This window comes from Poeciliopsis prolifica, unplaced genomic scaffold (genome assembly GCF_027474105.1).
Source record: "Poeciliopsis prolifica strain line A6 unplaced genomic scaffold, Auburn_PproV2 SCAFFOLD046, whole genome shotgun sequence".
Taxonomy (NCBI): Eukaryota; Metazoa; Chordata; class Actinopteri; order Cyprinodontiformes; family Poeciliidae; genus Poeciliopsis; species Poeciliopsis prolifica.
In genome coordinates, this window is record NW_026562421.1 from 1699343 (window position 1) to 1720043 (window position 20701).

The 20701-nt window shown below is 35.5% G+C and overlaps 2 protein-coding genes across 5 annotated transcripts; one reads left to right on the forward strand and one right to left on the reverse strand.

The window, feature by feature from the left end:
• Positions 1 to 237: 237 nt before the first annotated feature.
• Positions 238 to 3434, reverse strand: pfdn4 (prefoldin subunit 4). Its single transcript, XM_055056985.1, has 4 exons — positions 3360 to 3434; positions 2924 to 3031; positions 1993 to 2133; positions 238 to 591 (listed from the first exon to the last, which is right to left on the reverse strand). The coding sequence occupies exons 1-4, from the start codon at positions 3387 to 3389 to the stop codon at positions 460 to 462; spliced, it is 411 nt and encodes a 136-aa protein (XP_054912960.1). The 5' UTR covers positions 3390 to 3434; the 3' UTR covers positions 238 to 459.
• Positions 3435 to 5674: 2240 nt separating this feature from the next.
• bcas1 (brain enriched myelin associated protein 1) lies at positions 5675 to 20595 on the forward strand. 4 transcript variants are annotated; one of them, XM_055056979.1, is made up of 15 exons: positions 5675 to 5765; positions 5896 to 5967; positions 6156 to 6240; positions 6898 to 7211; positions 9486 to 9641; positions 10533 to 10592; positions 10929 to 10964; positions 11176 to 11391; positions 13527 to 13586; positions 13735 to 13776; positions 13906 to 13959; positions 15872 to 15994; positions 16111 to 16191; positions 16505 to 16720; positions 18616 to 20595. In XM_055056979.1, exons 2-15 carry the CDS (start codon positions 5929 to 5931, stop codon positions 18694 to 18696), a joined length of 1563 nt encoding a protein of 520 aa, XP_054912954.1. In that variant the 5' UTR covers positions 5675 to 5765; positions 5896 to 5928; the 3' UTR covers positions 18697 to 20595. The 4 variants fall into 4 exon arrangements, with proteins under 4 accessions (XP_054912954.1, XP_054912956.1, XP_054912955.1 ...); XM_055056981.1 differs by lacking the exon at positions 16111 to 16191; XM_055056980.1 differs by lacking the exon at positions 10929 to 10964.
• The last annotated feature ends 106 nt before the right edge of the window (positions 20596 to 20701 follow it).

The following is a 20701-nucleotide window of genomic DNA, read 5'->3' on the forward strand; positions in this document are numbered from 1 at the left end:
TGCACATCACTCTTTTTCAATTTACTGTCATACAGTCATATTTAAACCAAATGCATCAGGGAAGTGTATTGATTTTATCCAACATCTATGGCAGAAAATCAGAGTTTTTAGATTAATGCGGGTCTCGTTAGAGCCAGAAAGACTTGCAACAAGTTTAAATGAAGTTCTATCTTTTTACTTCTGTTTTATCAACAGTAAGAAAACACAAAAAGAAGCATTAAGGAGTACACATGTGTGTGGGATTAACAATATCGTTTCATTTAATAACCAAATCTTAACAGTTATTGTCCTTTCTAATATGTTTTCCAATAACAAAACACGGACTTCTGCATCAGTGTAAACGCAGGCCAGAACCTACAAACGATCAACATCCACGTTCATGTTTTTGTTGGCATCATCAACGATCTGGAGCATGAGCTGGAAGGAAAAGTAAAAGTCCTCAAGTTTCCGTTTGGCAGCTTAGCTTTCATCTGCCTCCAGGTTGATGTTGTTACCAAACTTGGCATAAAGCTGGACCTTCAGGTCACCAAGCACCTGCTGGATCTCTGAAACGCGCTCCTCCAGGCCTTTCACCTCCTGCTCCAGGGCTTCCTGTCAACAGACGTGGACAGTCCAGTTATAAGACAGGCAGAATCCACTATTAAACTTTTGAATGTGTTTTATGAATGTATCTTTTTCAGTGAGTGAAACCAGCTTGAAGTTACTGAAAAATCAACCATTTGGAAACTTTTTTTTTCACTCCTGACCTGCAAGAAGGGGCTGTAAGTGAGAAAAGCTTTTCAAACTTTTGCTGGAGCTTCATTTTCTTTTCTAAAAACTTTTTTATTCCTTCCTGTAGCTCAAAGTCTTGGATGTGAAGAGGTCAACATAAAAACAAACAGCCATTATAGAAAGGCAGGGAGCCCCTGTTAACATTCTCTTTGTGAGCCACATTCATGCAGCCAGTTTGCCCTTAGAACCTCTTATGTAAAGAATCCTACCGTAAACAGCAGGCTTTCTGCTAATTTTGAATATAAATATTTACCCCGTTACACTATATTATTGTTGTATTCTGGAAAACAAACTGTCTTCCAATTTCCATTCTGTTAAAGTTTTATTTCTCTGTATTTTCAGTATCTAGTCCAACCAATAGTACATCAGCTAGGACCTCTAAAATATGGACTGGATTATTCAAAACTACATAATGGATAACAAAATCTAAGAATCTATTGTAGGATTTCTAGAAGTTCTAACACTAATAATTTCAGAGAAAAATTCTATGTTGTTATAACTCATATTATTCAAATTTCTTCAAAAATACGTTATAGATACCAAATGTTATAGATACCAAATATTTAAATAGTTGTAAATTTTGACTTGTTTGAACGGCAATTGTCTAAGTGACACAGTGACACCTACAGTACAAGAGTAAAGAGGTCAGACATAATGTTTGGAGATGTTGAAAAAAGTCAGATATAAATAAAACAACACATTTCCATTTAGAGCTAAAAATGTTAGTCACAGTTCTAACATATTAACCTTTTGTTGCTAAAAACATCAGCACCTTTAACAGCTTTGTATATTTAGTGAAATCTGGGGAGGGAGAGTAATTTAAATTACTCTCCTATAAAGCAATAACTTATAATAGCAGTTTACTAATTTGTATTTGAGCTCTGTTTATGAACAAATATTTTTACATTTCCTGTCTATGTAACATCTTTTAATAAAAAAAAACACGGTGGACTGCTTTGGCACCCCGACCAAGAATTTTTGGGGTAAACCCTGATAAGCAGCTCCTAAAAATTAACCTTAGTTTCTTCTATGTACTACGTATGCTCTCTGACTCTCAAATATTTAACGCACAGAAGAGACAGCAATAGGGTTGTCATCATAATACAGGTATGCTAAAAATTAATGTTAAGCTTCTTGAACATAACTCCAACAAAACAGCATATTTTATTTACCTTTTAGAGAAGACAGAGTAAGAACAAGTGCTAAGTGACAAACACTTACCTTGGCAGCTTCTAGCATTTCTTGTGTTTCTTCCTGCGAGTGGCCAATAAAAACACCACCAATCTGGTAAGGGACCAATAAGGAGTCGTCATCCAACATCATAAGCTCATCGCTGGCGTCCTGCAGGTTCTGCAGTGTTTTCTGCACAGTGATATTGGCAGACAGTTACGCTGTGGGCGATTTAACTGTTGGCATTAATTCACCAGCTCAAAAACCTTTCAGGATGATGTAAAACTCCTTAATAAAAATAAGAAAAACCTACCACTATTAATGATATTTATACACAAATAAATATTACTATACATAATGAAGTAATATTTACATTAGATACGTTTGATATGATCAAAATGTTGTCAATAAATGTTATAAAGTGTACCAGCTGGTATCTATTAATATTGCAAACAAATACATTAATCTATATTTCAAACATTAATGTAAAAATATAACAATTCTACCGCAAATCCTTTCTTGCAGCAACATAAAGACTTTATAAACATCACTGCTCCCAAATGACTCAAACTCATAAAGTGTTTACATTCCTGCTATTATTATTAGTTTTCTCATTTCAAATAATTGTCTTGCTATCATTTGCATGTTTTCTTCACCTCTTTTTTATACATATGCACATTTTGTGAACCTTAAATTATCCTATGCAATTTAAAAATGACTGAGAAGTCGTAATTTCTTATGTTGTAAATGTCTCTCTTCTGCAAAGTCTTTTAAACTAGTTTATATATTTTCGTCCTTTGTGAATTCCCACTGTGTCAGGTGTTTAATTTGAATTAAACACCACAACGTTCTGGTATGCGTCATGACAGCAGCAATATTACTTTATGTTACAGTAGTTTGAGACATGCATCTCTGGTCATCTCAGTATAGGTCAGTCTTTATGTTCACAATATTGTGGTTTTAAAATCGTTGTGCTACTTACTTTCTTCGACTCTATTTCGTTTTTGAGTTCCCCCATCCGACTCGTGTTTCTGGCAAATTTATTGATCTTCTGTTGGTCTTCAAAAGTGACGACAACGTCTTCAACCGCCTGTAACCAAGCTCCTGTTAGCAGGTTCACCAAATATATACGTCAAATATGGCAGATAGAACCACAAATCTGTGTCCTGTTGGCTTTTACTGTTCTTGTCTGAATTGTGATAACATTCGTCACATCTGAAGACCTGAACTACAAGAATAAGAGCTAGCTTCCTGGCTAGCTCATTGCACGAGGATTTGACATGAATATAAAAATGCTCCTGATATAAATAATTCTGACTTCTATGTCGCCAACACCTCAACTCTTTCACTTATTCCGCAAAAACATACTGTGAATAAATGTCCAAGAAACAATAGAATTTCTTTAAAACATCACTTACTACAGGTCCCTTCATGGTGGCGGCTGCCATCTTGACTTCTTTTATTTTTGAACAGCGGTGCTCAGCAGAACACAATTGCAGCACCGCCCTCTACCGGGAGACTAATACATTGCACTCGAATACACATTTTCTCAAACATACTGCACTCATACACATTTATACCCATATAGATATGCATGACGGAGGTGAGTAGTAACGAGTTCTATTTCCTCGGTTAAATTTCTTAAAAAACCTTTTTGAAAAAGAATTACCTTTAGGAGTAGTTATATTACACCATATGTTTCCTTAAGTTTTTGTAAGGACTCTTGCAACCAAATTTGGGACTGCTTGGGATAGTTAAGCTATCAGATTCAGCAGGACAGAATAAATGAAATAAACACCACACGTTTACTATGTTATTGCTTTTGTATTTAAATGCTTTAAATACAAATTCTATATCTGAACTCCAGAAAACCTTAATACAAAACAAACCATTTCTATTTGAATAAAAAGGAATAGAGAGTAATTTTTTTATATACACTGACTGAAATCTTTATTTGCTGCGCCATGTCATGCAAAACCTGCTACTTTGTAACTGTAGTAATCAATACACATCTTTTCTGTTTATCCGTTTGTGATTCTCTTTAGGAATTCACCACAGCATTGCACAGAGCTATTGTTTTTTCTATCTTTAACTATCTTTAACTCTTATGCATTTTCAGTTTAAGCAGCCAAATATTTAGGAATAATTAGCTGTCTCGAACAACAACAATGAGAAAGTCCAAGAACTGAAATAAACAGACAAAAGATAAGAAAACATTTAGTGACTATTATGCCTTTTTTCTTCACTGCATTGTCTATAACGAAAATTACATTCTTACATTAAATACACATTGCACTTACATGCTTTGCTCAAACATTTTAAACAACATGTTAACATATAACAATTATCACAACACCAGAATCTGCAGACTTTCCAAAGCAGATCCAACATTAACCGGAACTGCTGCTTTGCTCGTATTTGGATAGCAAACAGTACTGCACCCAAGGTCAAATATTTGCTGAACACATCTGCGAGGTAAGAGCACCATTAATCTAATTGTGTGCAACACCACAATAAACTATTCCACACAAAGATTTAGGACAGTCATGAGAACCTTTGCAAATATCCCAGTTTTCTATCTGAAAATCAATGGCCTGTTTGTGAATGTCTCTGCCTCCAATAAAACCAGTAGGCTGCTATGCGTTGGTATGAAATGAAGCGTTTGCATGAAGTCCACTGGCCAAACAGGGGAATCCAACTCCCACCTTAGTGTGCAGACCATAGCCTACAATTGAGGCATTGTTTTTGTGGAGGACAAGGGTGATCAAAAGAATTTCAATTCAATAAGTAATGCATCTTTAAAAATATACAAACTCTTAATTAGCTGGTGTAAGGCTAAGTATAACCAGACCCACTGAAACAGAGTGAATTTTTGATATCATATTTAACTAAACAAATTGAGGAGTATAATGTATGATTTAATGGTAGAGTTGTTGTGAAAAGAACGCAGATGCTCTCAGTTCAGTTCAAGACTTTTATGTATCTAGAAAGTTAAAGTGAGCAGAAGTGCAGAATCTCTGCAGATAAATAAGTAAAAATTCAAGGGTTGATTAATCATTAATCCTATGCAAATAAGAAACAAAATATGCCAATAATGAGTCTCCTTTAAAAATGAAGAAAATTAAGCAATATTAGGGTAAACATTTATATATATATATATATATATATATATATATATATATATATATATATATATATATATATATATAGGATGTATAGGATGATATATAGGATGAAATCATCCTATATATCATCCTATACATCCTATATATATATATATATATATATATATATATATATATATATATATAATATATATATATATATATATATATATATATATATATCTATATATATATATATATATATATATATATATATATATATATATATATATATATATATTTAAAAAGTTACTAATGGATGCATGCCAAAACAACATCCTTCATTCATATCCTGTTATTCTGGGTGACAGTCATCAACAACCTGTCCTGCACTGCCTCATTTTTGTGCAGTAGACCTTAAAACTCAATGAAAATGTGTTTGTGTTATTTCCCCCCCAGTAAACTCACTACAAAATCTGCAATGTTTTTTAACGTGGAGATCACCAAACTTTCAGATGGATTAAGATGTTTTTTTTACTGTAGGAAATCCAGCTGACTGCTTCAAAACAGTCACACCCATTTAAAAGCATACATAAAACAGTCTGTCAATAATAGCCTTTATACGCAGGCAGCAAGACTGGAGGAGGAGTGCATCCATCTCTCTGACAGGCATATATTCTTTTTTTTCTGGAGTCATTTGATCTACAGGAGTGTCACAAGGTAAAGTATTTGACTAAACATACTCACAATACTCATTAATTGTATTTTTAATGATTCAAATATTTGATTTCTCTACTTGTTTTAACATTTCATATCCAAAAGTTTTCTTATTGTGCTGGATGTGTTTTAGAAGAAAGGGTGGCAAACTCAGCCTGGGACCATCATGGGAAATGAACAGTCAGCTTCTGAAGAAGTAACTGAGGTAAAAATCCTACATAATAACTACTAAACCTGGACAACAAATCTTGAACTTTACAAATAACTGCACATCAGCAGCAGAATGCACAGGGGAGAACAGTATGCCTTAAAACTAGTGATTATGATGTAGGAACATTTTTTTTTATTTTTTTAAGTTTATAGAGATGCTTTGTTTTTCTTATTTGTCCATAGAATGGGATAATTCCAGAAAAACATGAAAATGGATCAGTGAATGGCATCTCTGCAAGCATCACACTCAATGGATTGGAGGCTGATGGTGACTTTTCTCCCTCCTTTTTATTTCTTACTTGAAATAGACCTCGGTTTACTGGCAGAATGGATAAAGCTATGCGCTGAAAATATTTACCCTTCTTATTTTCACCTTTCACCAAATTCCACTTTCTGGGAAAATATTACAGGCTAAATCGGCTGACCTTTTAAATGTCCCTGTTTGACTTACCATTCAGACTCATAAGTCTCTGCAAATACAGAGACTCCCAACTGGGTCCTGTGTCGGATCTCCTAATGTAAACTCGGGGCGTAGTCTCAGGAACTCTGACAAGGAGCGATTATTTGATCTGTCACAGTGAGGTTCGTGTCGCTGCAGCGACAGCAGTGCTGAGCAATTCCCACCGGCTCTTGAGTTTGTATAAGAGCTGGAATGTTGACCCTGGAGATAAAGATGCCACTTTCTTGCACTGTCGAGCCCAGGTTTACTTCATGACGAATTAGACATTAGGATATCAATTAAATGTTGCATGCAAGTGGATTAAAATCCTAATGTGCATTGATGCCTAGCAGAAACAGCTGTGTAATTATTAAAAAAGATCATCTCAGACTCCATATTTACACTAAACAGGACTTTCGTAGAGTCTGTTTAAGTGATATTTTCAACAATAAATCATCATTGTGTTTGGTATTTTGTTTTTTACAGTCAAGAGTGACGTCACAGTTCATCAGAACGGCAAGCTGCAGTCTCCAAAACTTGAGACAAAAGCTGAACTGGATAATGTGACACCTGAACCAGAGCTAGAACCGGCTCCGACTGAAAGTGTGTCTGAAACCACTGACTCTCCACCAACTGACACGGAACCAGTCAAGAAACACAAAGAGAAAAGTCATGGTTTTGGCAAATTCTTCAAAAAGAAAGACCGTAAAGTGGAAGAGAAAACTGAGGTTCTGGAAAAGGAAACCATCTCCAGTGAGGAGCAACTGGATGCAAGTCAGCTTCACATTGAGCCTCAGCAGGTGAGTGCAAGAGTCCACAATTTTTTACACTATTTTTTAAAATTTTTTAATACAACAATGTATTTAATCATCATCAACACATCCTACGCACAATTATGAAACAGCTACAAGCATTTTGTGCTAAAGGTCTGCAAATCTAGTCTTTAATTTCAGTACAAAAATACACTTTAGCAAAACAATTTAAAAATCCAAAAAACAAAACAAAATAGGAAATCGTATATATTCTCATCTTCTATACTGTATATCACAATATGCATATTTCATTACATTGGTATTTCTCTTAGTTTTGATACATTTATTATGTAAATGAAAACATTTTTATGCCTGAAATCATTAAGATATTTACTGTAATGAATGCATATAATTTCATATACACAGCGTAATGCAAATTCTAGAAATGTGTTGTATTTACAATTATATTATAATGTCAAAATATACAACAGCAAACACATTACACATAATTTAAATTAGCAATAAAAGCTGGAAAACATATATTTTATTTATTGTTTATTTATTATTTTAAATACCAAAAATGTATGATTCAATATCTGGTCAAGAAAGCATTGTTTGGATGCAAACCAACAATTTTTGTGCTAAGATATAATAGAAATAAAAAAATTAAAAAACAAATATAAAATGCCAAGATTCATATACACATATGAATTTATCTGTAACCAGATTTCAGATTCATCAACTAGAACGGTTAACGAACAGAAAAAAATATATTTCTAAATTGCATAAAGGTGTGTTTTATTGCCTCAGTGCTCACTGTGATAAACTGATGATTGGTCCATGGTGTAGAACAGATACAACTCACAAGTATAGTTGCAGAAAAAGTACAGATGCTATAGTAACTTCTGCTTTCTTAATTCCTTACTATTTATTAATTCTGGCATGAAATATATATCTGCTGTATCTAAATACTAATCCTGACTTTTATAACAAATGATTCAAGCTGGAATAAAGGTTACATGAGCGTAAAACTGTAAACCAATTCAAGAATGCTAAAATTATAAAGCATTAGCCTCAGAATTTTTTCATAACTTGGAATTAGTCCAGTTCAAAGTGCCTATGCTGTCCATAAAACACAATGGACAGCATTAAACATGCTTTCCATTGTGCCATTATCAAAATACCATTTCGATACTTCAAAATCATCAAGCAAATATACATCAAATACATTGATCAGTGTTCTAGTTATTATGAATGATATGCATCTCTAAGCATGTGGGTTTTTATCCCTGATTTTCAGGAACTGTTTCAGATGTTTGTCATTTTCTGGAAGTTTGTTCCAGATTAGAAGAGCATAAGAGTTGAACGCTGCTTTTCCATGTTTGGTTATATGGTTCTGAGGATATTCCCCACGGCCATTTTGGCTGTGGAAATAAAACGGCAAAAAGTTCAATTTATTGGCAACAACAAATGAGCCTATGAAGAACTCAAAGGCAGAATTTAAGGTTTCTGGATGATTTATTTGAACTTACAAAAACTAAAGAGCCTCATTGAGATACCTCCTATGAAGCCCAAAAGTTCTTAAGAAATCTGAGCTCCATTAACTTATGTACTGGATCAGAAAAGACACAGCTAGGTTTTACTTCCTGTGTGCATCAGTGACCCAGTCTGCCACTGTTCCAGACAAAGATAATCAGTGTTATTGGAGACCAATATGCTTCTAATAGCCCACACGATACACTACGTTATCTAACATTAGCTTTTTAGCAAACTTTAACATACACACAGTTTCAACTTGATGGCCAGCCTGTTGAAACTGTGGCTAATTTTAAATACCTAGCATCATTCCTAGACAGTGTACTCACAAATAATGCTTTTTTCACAAATTATATTTAAAAAAAAAATAAAATATACAAAAAATATTGTACAAACATTACTTAAAAAGAATAAATAAATAAATAAATTACTTAAACATTGCATAATTGTGGTTGCATTACAAGATCTAAGTTGTGAAATTCAAACAACTGCAAAATAGAAGTAATTTTAAATTATATCAACCGACCATATGGACATTGCAAGACAGTTGGTTTTCCTGACATCTCACAAGGCATAACTCTCACACATTGTTGAATATCAATGAGTGAGGGGTGGGACACACACATTAATAAAAGGCCTGATTGTTGACAATGCCCCGAGTAGGCAGAGGCATGGTTGGAATTGTGCTCCCATCTCAATGCTGCGATTAAGACACTCACTGCTTGCATATCAGCTCTGCTGCTCCAACATCCTCCTCAAAGGCCCATTCTCTCTGGCGGCATATAGGAGACGGCAAACGTAAAGCAAGAGTCGGAACCTGTGACCGAGCCAGAGGTCGGAGCGACTACAGAGTCGAGTCCAGAGGAACAGACAGTTCCTGAAAGCGAGAACAGAAACGAACAACCTGAGGAGAATCCAGTTATGAACTTCTTCAAAACACTAGTAAGTGACACTGCATGAGAATTTAGGACACGTTTAAACACTGTTGAAATGTCTAGTTGTTTGTATTGTGAAGGAAAGGTGTATTAATATTAAAATCAAGAATCTAATCTTGTGAAACTGAAAACAAAAAGTATGTAAATTATATAGATACGTACATATGAAATATAAAAATTATATACTTTTTTTTCAAATAATTACAATCCGAATGTCTGTAAAAGCTCTAACATCAGCATTTCACTGTAAATGAAATTATGATGACTGCCTGAGGGAAATCCTACAACAAGCAGCCATTGTATTTCCTCTTCATCATGCTGTCTTTTGGATGCATGGTGTTTTAAAGAGTTACCACTACCCCAGCCCCATGCTAATCAAGTCTTTGAACATGCGGGAATGTGGTGGCCTTTTGTTCATCCCATAGGGTGAGCTCACAAGAGAGGCCTGTCCCGCTGGAAGTTGAGATTTGTGCAGATAGTGCGCGGGCAGGCCTACGCCATCTCCGGAGCACAATGGCCGTCACAATGACAGCACATGTACTGTATGCGCTCTGTCAGAGACCTCAGTGTGCACTCTGTCTGCCTCGGTTAGCTCCTCATAAAGGCTGAATTCATTAAAAAAGGCTTTGGTTTTATAGAAATAATAGCTAGTTTTGCCAGCTGGTGCAGCATCAACCACATCCTCTGACTGGGAGAGTTTTTTTATGATGCTTAAATTCTTGATAAATTGGACAGAGTCCAATTCAAAGTACCTCACACCATAAATACACAATGTAAATGTGTTCTGATGTGTGTTGATATCAACACATCAGTTCTGATGTGTGTTGATATCAGAACACATTTACACTTGAAATATTTTTCTGGTTAATTTTTTTTTTTCCACTCTGTTCTATCACAGGTTACTCCCACAAAAACACCTAAAAAGGAAACAGCTGCTCCCGATACTGCAAAAGATCAGGTGAACAGATGTTCAGTGCTGAATTTATTATTGACCCTCTTTCCTTTTCTTACAAGTGCTGATTATCCCACCACATTTCTATTCCCAAAGGTGTTAGAAGTGATCGCAAAATGCAGAGGGCTAATTAGCAAGCTTTCTACAATTTGAGCTTCAAATTGTAGTTAGATACAGTATATTTCTATTTTTGGCCCTCCTTTTGAAATAATGATGTCTTGTTTCCTAAAAATGGGGCAAATTTGTTACTTATAGTGGTGAATAATGAGCTTTTTTGCTGATTTTTATTTGCTTCTTTTAACCGTGTATTTCTAACTGCTTCCTTTTTTTGTTGCAAAATAGTCCCAGAAGGAGACCGCACCTGCAGAACCCACCACTGTGAGCATAGAACCCAATGCAGCATCTTAAAGTTCAAAAGAAACCACCTTCAAAATTTACTCTATGTGCCAATTTTACAGAAATAAGACTGTTTAATCATTTAAAGTAGACAAAAATCTAACCTAAGCTTGCTGTTTGAAAATATGCTCGTTGGTAAACATTATTGTATTGTTACCTTCGCATACATTTGTCATTTTTCTGTTTTGAATAGGTTGCACAGACATTAGAACAGTCTGCGGCACCCAAAGGAATGCCTGCTCCACCCCCGCCACCCCCAGAGCCTCCGAGACTGGAGACCAAAGGAGAACCAGCTGCCAAAGCTGCAAAGCCAACACAAAAAGAAGAACCAAAAACTTCTGCAAAAGAACCCGAGTCTGCAAAAGGAAAATCCACAAAAGATGCTTTGAGTAAATTCTTCCGACCAAAGGTAAAGAAATGTGACAAGTTCAGCTGCACTGCATTCTATAGTGTAAAAGATGTACTGATATAAGGCGAGAAGGGTCAAGGAGAAGAGTTTCAGCTGGCAAAGCCAATCGTACAGAGGTGGTACAGTAGATTATTATATCCTCACACTGACCATGACTCATCTGGCTCCCAATTGGACAGAAGCTGGTTTGTCCGGGAGTGGCAGAAAGATGCCAAATGTTGTATCTTAACTGACGCAGCAGTTGAGTAAAGTTGCCTCTTTCATGAAATGAAATATTTTCAGAGGAATTGCAAATAGTAAGCATAAAAATGCTTACATGGCTAAAAAAATCCATGCAGCATCTCCTTTAATCATTTTATTGTATCAATATAAACTACTGCCTATTAAGTATTATGGTGAATAACCATAAATACTCATGTTCAGATTTCCATCCAGGTGAGCAGATAAAGTAGAAAAGGTTAGCGTAGCCATGATCTCTGTATTCTTTTAGATTCTGTTAACGACAAACCTTTTGAAGGTTTGGGTTGTTCTGGCATAAGACATAAATGACTCACAACTTAATTATATTGACCTGATCTGCAAGATTTCAACCTCAGCAACTTCAGAGTCAACCAGTGATTTCGCCCCTCTCTGTTAGGGCAATGCAAATATTGCATGTCTCACCTGTAGTGCAGTCTTTTTACTCCCTGCAGTAGCTTACTTAGTATTAAAATTGCTTATGTGAAAGAAGCAGGGCAACCTATAAAATTTAACAAAACTGATGCATGTAATGTAAAAAAAAAAATTCTAATTTTCTTAGTTATGTACTGTATTGTAAAAAATAGAATTTCTGGTGACGACTAATTTAATACAGAGCCTCTTTTATTCATGAAATAAATGCCTTTACATCAGGCCATTTTGAAGGTTTTTTGATGTTTGATCTTCAGACATTTTGTTTGATATGTTTCAGTTATTTGAAGGACCACTAAAGTCACAAAAAAATATTTATTCTAAAGACTAAAAAATGAATGTTAGTTAAAATGTTAAAATTCAGCTCTTCACAATGCCTCTGGCTGTGAATAAATCACTAATCATCAAGTCCCACTCAGATGTCAGCTATGAAAAATGAAGGCCGGCATTCCAGAGACAGGAGACACAGCAGTGACATTTTGCTGTGCATTGAATTTGTGTTGTGCATCTCAAAGTCAAAAAGCCAAAACAGATTGAAGGTTTGTAAAATTTGTCAAAAAATACAATTGGATTACACCTCACTCAGTGACAGTCTGTTCTCTTACTACATTTTAAAACAAAATGTTTAAATTTTGTTTTAAATGTAAACATCACCCCAACTGACCATCCCACAGTGGAATTTATCTGGTCCTTCTAAAGTGTGAATGACTAGAATAAAAACAGATTTTTACAGTAAATCCTACGACCAACTGATATCGTATTCTCTTCATCACATCCTCCAGCCATAGCACTTGCTTGCCCTTTCATAAATCAAGTGTTATGGCTCTGTCACTACCTCGTTTCACAAGGAGTGCCAAGAGCAACACGTTTACAAGAAACTTCATGTCACTTTGATAGTTTTAAAACTCACAGAGACAGCCAGAAGGCGCCCAAGTCTCAGCTATTCGTGTTTTGCTAAAGGCATCAAGGAGATCCCTAACAATGTTCTGGTAACACGGGTAAACTCTTTTATGCATATAAAAAGGCGGCTAAATTCTTTTTTTTTAATCTTCAGTAACAAAACTTGTTTACTTTCCACTCTTTGAGATATGCAGGGTTAGTTAGAATGAGAAAAGGGACCATTAACTTAGACCAATAAAATGTATTAAGCTCTAATTATAAAAATGTTTTTCGATAAAGTGATGAGGCACTGTGTGAATCTTTTGGTCCCAAAGGTTATAGCTTGATTGAAAATTAGTATTTGCACCAGGTGTTGTATTCCTGTGAATTGGCATTAGGGCCAGAAGTGAAAAATGGTGACGATTACCGGAAAGTGAGGTCTAATGTAGGATTGGATGTAAATTCAGCTATTCGTATATCCACATGCATTTAAATTGAATGCCATTGGCAAATGTGTCTTTTTAATGGAAGATAAAGCTTTCTTATCACTTTAAGATTTCACTAATAATTCCTTCACTGTCCTGCAGACTATCAAGGAGGAAACACAAGCTATTGAAGTAGAGGTACAGCCAGTTGTAGAAGTACAGGTAACTTAAGAGACTGGTATAAAATTAATAAAAATCTGTATATTAGAGTGAATACCTCACTGAAATGAAATCATCCTTTAATTAAGGGTACTTAAATTTTTATCTTAATATAAATGGTTCAGAATATAAAAAAAGTTTTACTCTGCAGGAGACAGCAGTGGAGGCACCAGAGCATGTTGTAGAAGTGCAGGTAAACAAAAAAAGTTTTCAATTTTGGCTTTTCATTCTCTTTTTGATAGTTGAATAAAAATTTCTTTAATTTTCTTAAATCTTCTGGTGCAAAAGTTATATTATATTTTCTTATAAAACTGGATATAAGGTTGAATCTCAGCAAGCTGCTGTGGAAGTGAGCAACCATGTTGGACAAGAGGAGGTAAATATGCAATATGGCAACCAGAATATTAGTTCTTTTCACTCTTCCATTCTTCAGGCATCTTTGAAATTATTTTAATCAATGTTTTCTCACTGGCAACCCTGTTTCCAGAAAGCTGCAGTGGTTTAAAGAAATGAAAATGAATGTAGTGATTAGAAAATCAGATTGGAGTAAAAATGAAACAAAAACACCCACACTTGTTTTCTACCGCATTGGGGAAGAGTGTGAGAAAATAACGGAAAAAATGCATGAAGAAAAATCAGAAAACTCTCTGTGAAAGGTTGAAAAACATTTTATACTTCTGAACATAAAACCATGTTGAAAAGCACCCCACAAACACAGAAATGCTTAAAAAGTTAGCCAAAGAAAATTTCACCCCCAGGTGGTTTTTAAGGCACCTCAGGAACTTTTCAACTTTTAGAGTCAAAGGTAGTAATGAGTTAACCTAAGAAGATCCCATTTTCAGCAAGGTTCATGTTTATTCCAGAAAGACCAGATTTTGCACATTGTCTCACATCCATTTTAGGCAGGAAACCAGCCCAGATACCAAATGCAACCTTTTAAACACACACACTGCACACAGAAACTATATTTATTATGTTTTTGAATTTGTTGTTTATTGGTGCTCTCAAACTGGAGCCATCAGTGGAGAAAATGGTACAAATAATTTCAGCAAAACCATCATTTTTGAGAGTTTCAGACATTGTTGACTGAGATTTACTGTTACAATAAATCTAAGTTCTTATGATTATAAGAAGTATTTCACTAACTATAAATCCCCATCCTTTGCTCCCAAATATTGAGAAGTGTTATTAAACAAAACAAAATTATTTTTAAAATATTTACTTGATTGAACTGAACTCACAAAAAATGGAAAAGTTGAAGAGACTACTACTTGATGTCTTTAAAAGACTACATCTGGTTGAAAGATGGTGAAAACTGATCATATCAGGTAACCAAGCCTGACTTTCAACATCTTAGTTCAGGCTAAAACAAATTTTGATTTTTTATGTTTTGTTTTGGACTGTTTAAAGAGAAAGCTCTGCAGTGTTTTCAATTAAATCTTCTAGACATTTTCCAGAAACAAGGTTGCATGGGGTCTTATTTCCTTGGTTTGGGATAACACAGAATCACTCTTTCACACTGAACCCGTTCCACCATGACAATTATGTAAAACTGCAAAATTGGTGGAAGAAATACCACAGCTAAGAGAAGAAGCTAAATGAAACCATTGGAGAGTTGAAGATTATGGAAATTAATTTGATTCGGGTTTTTTTCCCCCAAAAAATCTATTTGCATAAAAAAAATTTTGTTTGTTTCTAGTGTTACATTGATTCATTATAACTTAAGCCACAGTTGGAACCTGACTGCACATCTGCTCTTTAGCAATCTTTACCTGTTGCAGCAAGTCCAAAACTCAGCAGCTTTTGTGTTTTTGATGCAAAATCTTGTCATATTTTTCTTTTTAATTATTAATATTTATCAGACCCAAATTAAAGGCCAAATTAGGTGATGTGTTAAAATCATCTTCTTGTATTTTATTAAAAAGTACAGTAAATTTTGGAAAAACACATTTGTCTCCCAAAAATCTTCAACTTTCTTGATAATTCTTTGGAGGTGGAGAATCTCTGTGTCCTCTGAGACTGACATTTTCTATTTTCTGGGATTCCTTCCTACATCGGCTGTTAAAAGCACCAATTCTTGTTGTTGTCATAACAGATTGTTTGGGTTTCTTTCTTCCGTCAGGAACTTTTTCCTTCCCTTTCCCGTTTTTTCTGATTGGAATTCTTCCTCTCTCCTGTCACAGGTGGCGGCTCTGGTTTTCACTCTGTCAGTTACACTGACAGCCGTGCTCTTGGGTTTGTGTACGTCTCATGACTTGTGTTTTTCCTCTGTGTTGTTTTGACAATAGAAGGTGGATCCTTCCAAAGCTGGCACACTGGAGGCAGCAGCGAAGCCGGAACCACCTCCACCAGTTCAGGAGGAAAAGAAACTAACCTCCAAACCATCTTTCATGTCTCTCTTCAAGCCCAAAGTAAGAACTGATTCACTTCAGATTTTCCCTCTTCCCCTTAAAATCTTTGAATATCTATAGGCATGCGTTGTGATAAAATCACCTGTCAGCGAGTAACAGATTGATGTGAACTTGAGGTACTGTTAGATACCATGACCACAAAAGTCCAAGCAGCCTCCACAAGTGGAGTTCGGCTCCTCAAGAAATCAACTGGCCTGGTAAATAGAATCATCTCTTGTGTGAATAGATGCATTATTAACCAGAATAATGCCATCTGAGATTAAAACATGCTCTAAACAGCTCATTTGCCCAACGCGTCTCTTCGTTTGCTGTCATATTCAAAAATCATAACAATTTCTCAGACCGTGTGTGCTCGTCTTTCATAATGCAAGCTGTGTCCTAACAGCAGGTGTGCATCTTTATGTCGGTTCAAATGTCCCCTCGGAGTTCAAACTCCGAGCAGCAATAACAGCCACTTTACCCTAAACTGATACTGGAGCAGAACAGCTAAACTTTATGCTTTTCTTTTAGGCTGCTGACCCCAAACAGACAACTCCCACCCCGCCCGCTCCCGCAGAGTCGCCTCAGCCTGCTAAAGCCAAGGAGGAACCCAAAGCTGTGGCCAAGTCAGAGGCAGTTGTAGATAGCAAGCTGGTGGCAGCCGCCTCTCCGGCTGGAGACGATGCTGCGAGTCAGCCCAAAAAACTGGAGAAGAGGAACTCCATCCAGCTGTTCTTCAAAAATCTGGTAAGAGGAGATTATTATTATTAAAGCAGCACTTGAGGTCTAGTGACATGTTTAAGTTGTGTGCAACTTACTTCTATTTAATTCAGTTCAGTTTATTTATTAAAAAAAAAAAAAAAAAACGTTTATTTTAGGCAGTGGGATTCAAACGTTTTGCATTGGGCTCCAAAACCTTGCAAATCTAAACTACTGGTCGGCCACAAAATATTTATCTAGTTTTACCTGCTCAACAATAAACACGCTTTTGTTAAATCCATATATCATTAAAGATCCAAGACATAAGAAAGGCTTTGTATGAGTATAAAAAGGGAAAAAAGAGACAATTTCAAAATTGGTCAGGTCATCAATTGTTTTCTATTTTGTTTGCCAAATTTTTATTTTGCTTAACTTGTCGTCAGAGGCTAAACAAAAACATTTCGAGGGACACAAAAGGTCCCCGGTCCACACTTTGGACACCCTGACTTAGAGAAGCCAAGCAAATTTTATAAATTCATTGACTTGCAGCATTCACTTCCATGCAAACATGCAACCTGAAGAAGTTGCATGTTTGTAGTCTAGATAAAAGAACATTCACCCTTTTTCAATCAGGACATAATCCTAACTGAATATTTAATCTTTACTGTTTTAGAAAATTATTGAGATCAGTCTAAAGTACTGAGAATCATGTAACAGATTTCATAGCGTTATTGGAACAAAACTAATTTACTGCTAAAATTGGATTTAAACGTAAAACAGCAGCCATGTGTTCAATCAACTGATCTTTGTTTCATGTGCCAACAGCCTTGAAAAAAGAAAGCCTTTTGCAGGTCTGGAACATACAGATGTGTTCAGTCACAATCCCGGAAAGGAAAGTCAACAGCAGTGAGATCAGAAATATAATTGTTGCTCCCCATTAATTTGGTAAGAGCTATAATGTAATTTCCAATTAGTTCAGTGAGAGACAGAAAACAAGAATTTGACAGAGATCATAATCAGGCAATATTAAAAGACTGAAAAAATTAGGACAGGAAGTGCTAATACAAAGCAATAAACAATCAAAATACATGCTAAGTGGCTTGACCCAAACTGGGTCATCAATAGGACATTGATTTCAAACAGATAGCTGAAAAAGACGTGAATCAAGGTGCTGCAATAGGCTCATTAAAACCACACCCCAACCTGACAGAAATTATGTTGTGAGAGAGCTGCGCAGAAAGAAATATCTGCAAACGTCAAAAAATTGAAGCCGCCACATAAATAACAGGCCAACGTTTCTCTGCAATAATGTAAGAGAAAAGAAGTCAGATAGAAACTAATTATTATTATTTCTGCTAAAGTCAGTTCTGCAGGCTGTTGAATAAGGTAGTTTTGGGCTTTTCACATGCACATTTTCTATTTTTGCTTCCTCTTAAAAAAAAAAATAAATAAAAAAAAAAACTATATACTTGTAGAATCTGTTATGTGGTAAAAATCAGATGCATATCATTGTTTCCTAAAACATAAAATCTTAGAGTTAACAGAAGCCGTAATTTATTTTGTACCATGTCTGTATTTCCTTCATGTGATTAACATTCTTCAGTTTTATTTTATTTACTCCCCACTAGATGGCAGCAGCCACTTGTTGTATTATTGGAGGTACAGACCATCCTGTGCTGAGAACAAAGCAGATTAGCATGCCTCTTTGTATTTCTCAACTTTCAGTTTTACACCCAGCAGTGGTTTAGTACAGCTATGCTGACTTAAAGTCAACACACTTCACTTTGTTGTCAGCTACTTTTTTTTCCTCTTATAGACAAGCTCATGGCAAGGCAGTTTAAGGAAATAGTGGTAAAAGAGGTCATTTCCTGTCGTTAAATATAGCTGTGCAGACAGTTTTACAGTGAAGAAGAATTGACTGTTTTCTCCTTTCTTATTTATAGGGTCAGAAACGCCACTCTACAGATGCTGGGGTCCAGACAGAACCAGCAACTGCTGCTACAGCATCTGAGAAAACCAAATGAACCCTTTAAGTTTCCCTGTACAGAACCCCCTGGCTGTCCCTTCCCTTCCCTTCCCTTGCTCTTACTTTGTCTTTGTGTCTGTCATATTTTGTCATCATATTAACTACATTTTTAGATGTTGCAATATGAAAAGGATTGCTTTTAAAATGATTCAGGAATGAATCGCATGTGGGTAAATGAGGAAAAGGAGAAACGGTGCCTATAAAATACTCTACCCAACCTCCTAAAATGGCATGTTTATGGTGATGTAAAAAAAAATGGTTCAAAACACTTCAGATCTATTCCCACCTTTAACACCAACTATAAGTTGTGCATCTCTGATCAAAGGCAACCCACAGTAGCTTAAAGCAAAAGCTGTAACAATAATAATAATAATAATGCACTCTTTCAAACAAGGTTTGTGCTTTTTCCACAGACTCAATATTAGCCGGGACAGACCTCTCATCATGTCACATACCTCTGATTAACGCAAATATAATTCAGCTGTTCTGTTCCTGACATCTCTTTAGTCACAGCTTCCAGTAACAGTCACACTCTCCTGGGGGTTTGAATTAAACAGAATTATGAGGCACTAGATGTACTATGGAATAAAGTTATTGTGGTATATTTGAAGAAAGTCAATCCATCATCATCAATTTGAAAAAATGTTGTGTAACAGTGAAGATAGTACGAAGATTTGGGCATCCCTCCAAGATTGATAAAAAGACAAATCTGACCAGGTTTATAGCAACATTAAATGAGCTGCAAGAATTTCTGTCAAGTACAACCTATACCTCACACAACACAGCAATCCCATATATTCGCAAAAGGTTTTTATTATTTAGAATTAACATCCAAGTCTGGCTGAAAGTTCCAAAAAACATTTAAAGTTTCCTAAAATTGTGCAGGAAACTATGACCAAACACCATCCACAGTGAAGCACAGTGGTGACAGCATCATACTTTGGGACTGTTTTTCTTCAACTGGAACAAGGGAGTTATGAACGATTTCACAAATTAGTTAATGATGTATCAAAACCTTCAGGGTTCTGGTAACAAACTAATCAACTTACTACTACTGGAATAAAGCATGAAAGTGAGCACACTTATGTAATATTTTAAGTTCATTATATAAAAATGTGCCTTCATTTGAGTTGTAGTTTCACTAAAGGTGGAAACATATCTGACATTAATTATTTGAGTTTTTTTGGGGTTATTTTACATCTCCCAAACCTGGCATTTGATATGGTTTGCAGGCTTTTTACATTCACCTTAAGGCAATGTGAAATGGAGATATTATGGCATCTTCACTGAAATTTATATTTTTGATCATAAAAACACATTGAGTAGTGTAGCAGTGTGAGTGAAATCTTTTCTACAAACTTTCACGACTAGTCTGACTTCTCCACGTTTTTGTTCTAACATATTGGGCTTTTGCAATATATAGTCATGTGTTTTGCTTTCAGTATCTAATTCCTGTGCTAAAATCAAAGTAGCGATGCCGTGTGGGTTATGTTATGACATCCAGGCACTTCTGTAACTGGAGTGGTTCCAACAAAATTGAAATGAAAGATATGTGGAATTATGGAGAGAAAAAAAATCAACAGCTTAATTAAACAGCATGTACAAGCACAAATATAAATATAGCGTAGCATTGAAATATTGGGTCATACAAGAAATGATGCCAAGGGAAAATCTTTGTTTTTCACTTGGAATCTGATTGTAAATACCAATGTTAACAAATACACTGGGGATGGCAAAGTCTTGTCCACATCTGTCCTTTTGCATCCTGTCATTTAGTCTAAGCCTTATTATAGTGTTCGTCATTTTTTTGTCGCATGTACAATTAACTTGCTTTTGATTGGTTACATGCATGTGTAACTTTTGTCATCTCAGAGACAATAAACATATTCATCCTTCACTGTTCTCCGACTGCTTTTACTATTGAGAAATCTTAAAAGGAATTACAGGGTGTCAACAGTTGTGAATCAGCAGGTTTGGCAAAAACCCAGACAAACAAGGTGTAG

Coding starts and splice junctions, on each gene's coding strand:
- bcas1 (XM_055056979.1), top strand. CDS start 5,929: ATGGGAAATGAACAGTCAGCTTCTGAAGAAGTAACTGAG. Junction 10,593..10,928: donor CCGATACTGCAAAAGATCAG/GTGAACAGATGT, acceptor GTTGCAAAATAG/TCCCAGAAGGAGACCGCACC. Junction 11,392..13,526: donor GTAAATTCTTCCGACCAAAG/GTAAAGAAATGT, acceptor ACTGTCCTGCAG/ACTATCAAGGAGGAAACACA.
- pfdn4 (XM_055056985.1), bottom strand. CDS start 3,389: ATGGCAGCCGCCACCATGAAGGGACCTGTA. Junction 3,032..3,359: donor CCACCATGAAGGGACCTGTA/GTAAGTGATGTT, acceptor GCTTGGTTACAG/GCGGTTGAAGACGTTGTCGT. Junction 2,134..2,923: donor ACGAAATAGAGTCGAAGAAA/GTAAGTAGCACA, acceptor ATCACTGTGCAG/AAAACACTGCAGAACCTGCA.